Genomic DNA, 9,070 nt, shown 5'->3' on the forward strand with positions numbered 1-9,070 from the left:
CACTATACACTACTACACTACACTATACACTACACTATACACTGCACTATACACTACACTATACACTACACTATACACTACACTACTATACACTACACTATACACTACACTATACACTACACTATACACTACACTACTATACACTACACTATACACTACACTATACACTACACTAATATACACTACACTATATACTACACTATACACTACACTATACACTACTACACTACACTATACACTACACTACACACTACTAAATGGCTGTGTCTGTAGGCAGTGTTCGTAGTAACGAGCCTGGCTCCCGCAAGTGCCTGCCCAGGGCTTTGTGCAGCTGCTTCCAAGCGGGGAAACTCTACGCAGACGGAGACACGGCACGTGACACCCTCGGAACGTGGTGAGTCTGCGTTAATGTGTGTCTCTGTGTGTGTGTGTCTGTGTGTCTGTCTGTGTGTGTCTGTGTGTGTCTTTGTGTGTGTCTTTCTGTGTGTCTCTGTGTGTCTGTCTGTGTGTCTCTGTGTGTGTGTGTCTGTGTGTCTGTCTGTGTGTGTCTGTGTGTGTCTTTGTGTGTGTCTTTCTGTGTGTCTCTGTGTGTCTGTCTGTGTGTCTCTGTGTGTGTGTGTCTGTGTGTCTGTCTGTGTGTGTCTGTGTGTGTCTTTGTGTGTGTCTTTCTTTGTGTCTCTGTGTGTCTGTCTGTGTGTCTCTGTGTGTGTGTGTCTGTGTGTCTGTCTGTGTGTGTCTGTGTGTGTCTTTGTGTGTGTCTTTCTGTGTGTCTCTGTGTGTCTGTCTGTGTGTCTCTGTGTGTGTGTGTCTGTGTGTCTGTCTGTGTGTGTCTGTGTGTCTGTCTGTGTGTGTCTGTGTGTGTCTTTGTGTGTGTCTTTCTGTGTGTCTCTGTGTGTCTGTCTGTGTGTCTCTGTGTGTGTGTGTCTGTGTGTCTGTCTGTGTGTGTCTGCGTGTGTCTTTGTGTGTGTCTTTCTGTGTGTCTCTGTGTGTCTGTCTGTGTGTCTCTGTGTGTGTGTCTGTGTGTGTGTGTCTGTGTGTGTCTGTGTGTGTGTGTCTCTGTGTGTGTCTGTCTGTGTGTCTCTTTGTGTGTGTGTATCTGTGTGTGTCTCTGTGTGTGTGTGTCTCTGTGTTTGTCTCTGTGTGTGTCGCTGTCTGTGTGTGTGTGTGTCTGTGTGTGTATTTCTCTGTGTGTGTCTCTCTCTGTGTGTGTCTCTCTCTCTGTATGTGTTTCTCTGTCTCTGTATCTCCGTGTGTCTCTGTGTGTGTCTTTCTGTCTATGTAAATCAGTTCAAGTACATCTGGTTTGCGTGGTTGCCACATGGATGGTGCGATACACGACACCTACATAGACACACACAGAGACACACAGAGACACACAGAGACACACAGAGACACACAGAGACACACAGAGATACACACAGAGAAACACAGACACACACAGAGACACACACAGAGACACACACACAGGCACACACAGAGACACACACAGAGAGACACAGACAGACACAGAGATACACACAGAGAAACACAGACACACACAGAGACACACAGATAGACACACACAGAGAGACACAGACACACACAGAGACACACAGAGAGACACACACAGACAGAGACACACACCGCCTGTAAACCAGCACTGTGTGTTGCCACCCACACTCGGAATCACACACAGAGACTCACACACACAGAGACTCACGCAAATACAGAGACACACACATTAAGACAGAGACACAGACACACACACACAGACCGAGACACAGAGACACACACACACACACAGACAGAGACACACACAGAGACACGCAGACACACACACACACAGACAGACAGAGACGCACACACACAGACACACACAGAGAGAGACACAGACACAGAGACACACACACAGAGACTCACACAAATACAGAGACACACACAGACAGAGACACACACACAGACAGACAGAGACACACACACAGACAGAGACGCACAGACACACACACAGAGACACACATACAGACACACACACACAGACAGAGACACACACACACAGAGACCCACACAGAGAGACACAGACAGGAAAGTGAATGTGACTGGCCGCGTCGTGATTGGTCAATGGGAGTGCCGGGAGATCACACACACACACACACAGACAGAGACACACACAGAGATCCACACAGACACACACACAGACAGAGACACACACAGACACACACACAGACACACACACAGACACACACACAGACACACACAGACACACACACAGACAGAGACACACACACACACAGACATACACACATACAGAACCACACAGAGACACACACAGTGATAGAGAGACTCGCACACACAGAGACTCACACACACAGAGACTCGCACACACACAGACACACACACACACAGACAGAGACACACACACAGAGACACACACAGACACACACACAGACACACACACAGACACACACACAGACACACACACACAGACAGAGACACACACAGAGATCCACACAGACACACACACAGACAGAGACACACACACACACACACAGACACACACATACAGAACCACACAGAGACACACACAAAGTGATAGAGAGACTCACACACACAGAGACTCACACACACAGAGACTCACACACACACAGACACACACACACAGAGACACACACACACAGAGACACACACAGACACACACACAGACAGAGACACACACACAGACAGACACACACAGACACACAGAACCACACAGAGACACACACACAGACACACACAGACAGAGACACACACACAGACACACACACAGAGACCCACACACACAGACAGAGACACACACACAGACACACAGAACCACACAGAGACACACAGACACACACACACGGACACACACACACACAGACACACACAGACAGAGACACACACACAGACACACAGAACCACACAGAGACACACAGACACACACACACAGACACACACACACACAGACACACACAGACAGAGACACACACACAGACACACAGAACCACACAGAGACACACAGACACACATACACAGACACACACACACACAGACACACACAGACAGAGACACACACACAGACACACAGAACCACACAGAGACACACAGACACACACACACACAGACACACACAGACAGAGACACACACACAGACACACAGAACCACACAGAGACACACAGACACACACACACAGACACACACACACACAGACACACACAGACAGATACACACACACAGACACACAGAACCACACAGAAACACACAGACACACACACCCACACAGAGAGACCCACACAGAAAAGTGAATGTGACTGTCTTCGCCGTGATTGGTCCCTCAGCACGTGCAACGGCGGCCAATGGGAGTGCCGGGAGTCGCCCCGCAGGCCGCAGTGCGCCCTGCGAGGCAGCGGCCACGTGGAGACCTTCGACTCGGCCGAGTTCGTCTTCCACAGCGAGGGCAGCTTCCTGCTCGCGGCGGTGAGAGAGTGAGAGAGAGTTCGAGATAGTGATAGAGAGATAGTGAGATAGAAAGATAGTGAGATAGATAGAGAGATAGTGAGATAGTGATAGAGACTTTTTGACTTTTAAACAACTTTTATTGCCGCCAGCAGCAAAAGCACCGAAGGCGATTTCAATATGAAATACAGTCACCAGCAAACGAAAGAAAACAAACGATACATATCGTTACAAATCCACGTGCTGTGGTGCTGAACAGAGGTGGGACAAAGTCATTGTTATGCAAGTCCAAGTCGAGTCGCAAGTCATCAAATTCATGACTCGAGTCTGACTCGAGTCCAAGTCACATGACTCGAGTCCACATCTCATAGGTGGGACAAAGTCATTGTTATGCAAGTCCAAGTCGAGTCGCAAGTCATCAAATTCATGACTCGAGTCTGACTCGAGTCCAAGTCACATGACTCGAGTCCACACCTCTGGTGCTGAAAGCACCGCACGCAACACAAAAGAAAAAGTCACGTGGTTGTGGTGTCATCGCGCACGCCACAGTGACGAGCGAGCGCTTCAGAAGGTGAACACCACGAGGAGGGTGCCGTCCACGCTGCTGCAGAAAGTGGCTTGTCCGGCTCCCCAGCGTTCGAAGAAGTCGTGCACATCACCGGCATGTGTGTGGTACATGGCGTGCTCCAGCCGGAGCCGCGCCTTGAGCAGGCCTCTGAACACTGGAATCATCACAGAGCAGCCGTCAGTGTCACCCTCCAGCATCTTTTAACTCGTTCTGTAACACCGCCATCTTCGCCTGAGCACAGGCGAAGTTGGCGAGGTCACGGCGCTTGTTAGCCAGGTAAGGCACCAGCCCATATACGAAGCTGCTGCTGTTGTAGAAGGGCACCCCCCAGTTTGCAGATGATGTCCCACAAAAGGCGGAACATCGGTTTGAGCCGCTGGAAGTGTGAGTACCGGTGGGGCAGATCCTCCCTGGCACCGCAGGAAATGCAGAGAGAGAGATATGGATTGAGATGGATGTTGATGATGATGTTGATGGTGATGATGGTGATGATGGTGATGATGTTGATGTTGGTGATGTTGTTGATGTTGTTGATGATGTTGATGATGTTGATGTTAATGGTGAAGTTGATGATGTTGATGATGTTGATTATGATGTTGATGATGTTGATGATGTTGCTGATGATGATGATGATGATGTTGATGATGTTGATGATGATATTTATGATGTTGATGATGTTGATGATGGTGATGATGATAATGTTGGTGATGATGTTGATGATGTTGATGATGGTGATGATGATAATGTTGATGATGATGATGTTGTTGGTGTTGATGATGTTGATGATGTTGATGATGATGATGTTAATGGTGAAGTTGATGATGTTGATGATGAAGTTGATGATGTTGATGGTGATGATGGTGATGATGTTGCTGATGGTGATGATTATATTGATGATGTAGTTGATGATGATGTTGATGGTGATAATGTTGATGATGTTGATGATGATGTTGATGATGTTGATGATGTTGATGATGTTGATGATGATGTTGATGATGATGTTGTTGATGATGATGGTGATGATGTTGATGATGTTGTTGATGTTGCTGATGGTGATGATGATGATTATATTGATGATGAAGTTGATGATGATGTTGATGGTGATGATGTTGATGATGTTGATGATGATGTTGTTGATGATGATGGTGATGATGGTGATGATGTTGATGATGTTGTTGATGTTGCTGATGGTGATGATGATGATTATATTGATGATGAAGTTGATGATGATGTTGATGGTGATGATGTTGATGATGTTGATGATGATGTTGATGATGTTGATGGTGATGATGGTGATTATGTTGATGATGTTGCTGATGGTGATGGTGATGATTATATTGATGATGAAGTTGATGATGATGATGTTGGTGATGATGTTGATGATGATGTTGATGATGATGTTGATGATGTTGATGTTGTTGATGTTGTTGTGACACAGACGGACAACTGGAGTCTGCTGGTCTCTATGGGTCCCTGTGAGTCTGCCCTGCCATGTCCAACCGGCCTGACCCTCGAATCCAGCCAGGTAACCCATCGCCACGGCGTTCACGAGGGTGGTGATGGTGGTGGTGATGGTGGTGGTGATGGTGGTGGTGATAGTGGTGATGGTGGTGATGGTGGTGATGGTGGTGGTGATGGTGGTGAGGGTGGTGATGGTGGTGGTGATAGTGGTGATGGTGGTGGTGATAGTGGTGATGGTGGTGATGGTGGTGATAGTGGTGATGGTGGTGGTGACGGTGCAGACGATGATTGTGGTGGTGGAGATTATACCATCTCTCTCTCCCCCATCTCTCTCCCCCATCTCTCCCCCCCCCTCATCTCTCTCCCCGATCTCTCTCCCCCATCCCCCCCCCCTCATCTCTCCCTCCCCCCATCTCTCCCCCCCCCCTCATCTCTCTCCCCCATCTCTCTCCCCCATCTCTCTCCCCCATCTCTCTCCCCCATCTCTCCCCCCCATCTCTCCCTCCCATCTCTCCCCCCCATCTCTCCCCCCCATCTCTCTCCCCCATCTCTCCCCCCCATCTCTCCCCCCCCCCATCTCTCCCCCCCCATCTCTCTCCCCCCCATCTCTCCCCCCCATCTCTCTCCCCCATCTCTCTCCCCCATCTCTCTCCCCCCATCTCTCCCCCATCTCTCCCCCCCCCCCATCTCTCCCCCCCCATCTATCTCCCCATCTCTCCCCCATCTCTCCCCCCCCCCCATCTCTCTCCCCCATCTCTCTCCCTCATCTCTCCCCCATCTCTCCCCCCCCCCCCATCTCTCCCCCCCAATCTCTCTCCCCATCTCTCCCCCATCTCTCCCCCCATCTCTCTCCCCCATCTCTCCCCCCCATATCTCCCCCCCATCTCTCCCCCCCATCTCTCCCCCCCCATCTCTCTCCCCCATCTCCCCCCCCCCCCATCTCTCCCCCACCCCCCATCTCTCTCCCCCATTCCCCCCCCCCATCTCTCCCCCCATGCCCCCCCATCATCTCAGGTGGTGCTGGAGATTGGATCCGATGGCCGCGTCTTCATGGGAGATCGCAGCCTGCCTCTGCCGTACCATTCCGGTAGTCAAAACCAACTCCGAACCCTCTTTTTTAAATTCATCCTTTCTGACCAATACACCAGTACACGGCGCCTGTGCCAGGCTAGGTGCAGGAAGTCACGGGACCAGACCCAGCAGGTGCCATGGGTTTGACTGACTGAGATGACCGGTAGATGTGTAATATCTTCAATAATGGCGGGAGACGAGTTGACGGGGCATATTCACAATGGCTGCACAGTAACAGGCACAACCGAGATAACGCCTATGTTACGCGTGCCTGACTCGGCCACGCACTCCGTCTCTCCCGTAGGGTACGCGTGCCTAACTCTGCCTCGACTCAGGCTCTCCGGCTACGCTCTCCCCACGGGGAGCTATCAGACCCGCCTTGCCAGGCCACGGGTCTCGACCACTGAGTTACACAGCCCGGCCCTTACAAGGGCGTCGGACCGTGAATCCCAAGGCCTCGCCTCTGAGCCTCACAGAGCCCCGGCCCTTACGAGGGCAGCGGGGCTAGGGGTCCCAGGGCCTATCTCTTCCTCCGTCTTCTGTCTTCGCCGGTTACCAACTCCCCGAGTGCCCCCGCGCATCACCTTACATAGCCCTCCGCTCCAGGGGGCGGGGCCTATGCGGACCGCGATGTGGGCACCCGCCACGCGCTGTCTCACGATCCTCCCTGCCAGCACGTATCACCACTACAGATGCACTACCAGTTGTACCCCCTACTGTGCGATGCTAGGTGCAGGTGGCTGAGTGAGTGGGTGAGTGAGTGGGTGAGTGAGTTGGTGGGCGGCTGAGTGAGTAAATGGGTGGCTGAGTGAGTTGGTGGGTGAGTGAGTGGGTGAGTGAGTTAGTGGAGCGGCTGAGTGAGTGAGTAAATGGGTGCGTGGGTGAGTGGGTGAGTGAATGGGTGAGTAAGTGAGTGAGTGGGTGAGTGACTGAGTGGGTGGGTTAGTGAGTGGCTGAGTGAGTGGGTGAGTGAGTGGGTAGCTGAGTGGCTGAGTGAGTGGCTGAGTGAGTCGCTGCTGCTGCTGCTGCTCACTAACAGCCCTTGCCCCTAACAGTCTGTCGAAGGCTACCTGGGTGACCTTTGCCTGTGTGTCCTCACCCTCCCCCAGATGTGCTCACCCTGTACGTGCAGAGTGGTGGCTCCCTTCAGCTCCTTAGCGCCACCCTGGGCTTGCAGGTGCAAGTGCAGTTCCAGGCGGGAATGCACGTGTACGTCACGGTGCAGGGAGCCATGCAGGGCCAGCTCAAGGGTAAGGCGTCTCCAGCCCGCTGTGTGTGTGTGTGTCTCTGTGTGTGTCTGTGTGTGTGTGTATTTGTGTGTGTGTGTGTCTGTGTGTATTTGTGTGTGTGTCCTTGTGTATGTCTGTGTGTGTGTCTGTGTGTCTGTGTGTGTTTGTGTTTGTCTGTGTGTTTGTCTGTGTGTGTGTCTGTGTGTATGTCTGTGTGTGTTTGTGTGTGTGTCTGTGTGTGTCTCTGTGTGTGTGTGTGTGTCTGTGTGTGTGTCTGTGTATGTGTGTGTCTGTGTATCTGTGTGTCTGTGTGTGTGTGTGTCTGTGTTTCTGTGTCTCTGTGTGTGTCTGTGTGTGTCTGTGTGTATGTGTGTCTGTGTGTGTGTGTCTCTGTGTGTGTGTCTGTGTGTGTGTCTCTGTGTGTGTGTCTCTGTGTGTGTGTCTGTTTGTGTGTGTCTCTGTGTGTGTGTGTCTCTGTGTGTGTGTCTCTGTGTGTGTGTCTCTGTGTGTGTATCTCTGAGGACTCTAGCCCGTGACACACACACACACGGATCTCCCCATGTACCCCCGTGTCTCTCTGCATGTCTCCGTATCTCTCCTCGTGTCTCCAAACGGGTCCCAATGTCTCCCAAAGTCGACCCCGGTGTCTCCCGGTGCATATTGAGGTCACGGTGACGGTGAAGTCATCACGGGCCTGGTGAGGTCACAGGGTGGTGAGGTGACCGAGGGCTTCCTCTGTGCTGCCCCCCCCCCACCACCCCGCCACCACCCCTCACCCCCCAATACCCCCCACCACCCCCCCACCACCCCACCCCCCCACCACCCCCACCACCCCCACCACAACTCCACCACCCCCCCCACCACCCCCCACCATCCATCACCCCCACCCCCCCCCACCCCACCCCACCACCCCCACCACCCCCACCCCCACCACTCCCACCCCACCACCCCCACCACCCCCCACCCCCACCCCCCCCCACCCCCACCCCCACCCCACCACCCCCCCCCCACCCCCCACCCCCACCACTCCCACCCCACCACCCCCCCCCCACCCCCAGGTCTGTGCGGCAACTTGAACCGCGTGCAGGCCGACGACTTTGTGGGCCCCCAGGGCAGCGTGGAGGCCACGGGGCAGCTGCTGGCCACCGCCTGGAGCACCAGCTCCACCTCCACCACCTCCACCACCACCGCAGTCACTGTGCCACTGATCTGTCGCAGCGGCGGTGAGGGGCCTATGTCACCTACACTGATGACGTCACCTTCTCTACGTCACCCACACTGATGACGTCA

The 9,070-nt window shown here is 52.6% G+C and overlaps 1 protein-coding gene across 1 annotated transcript; it reads left to right on the forward strand.

Annotated features, from left to right (window-relative positions):
* Window positions 1-257: 257 nt before the first annotated feature.
* Window positions 258-9,062, forward strand: LOC144953161 (mucin-2-like). Its single transcript, XM_078883720.1, has 6 exons — window positions 258-394; window positions 3,334-3,472; window positions 5,458-5,544; window positions 6,495-6,567; window positions 7,661-7,801; window positions 8,839-9,062. The coding sequence occupies exons 1-6, from the start codon at window positions 258-260 to the stop codon at window positions 9,060-9,062; spliced, it is 801 nt and encodes a 266-aa protein (XP_078739846.1).
* The last annotated feature ends 8 nt before the right edge of the window (window positions 9,063-9,070 follow it).

This window comes from Lampetra fluviatilis, chromosome 72, assembly GCF_964198595.1.
Source record: "Lampetra fluviatilis chromosome 72, kcLamFluv1.1, whole genome shotgun sequence".
In the NCBI taxonomy this organism is placed as follows: domain Eukaryota; kingdom Metazoa; phylum Chordata; class Hyperoartia; order Petromyzontiformes; family Petromyzontidae; genus Lampetra; species Lampetra fluviatilis.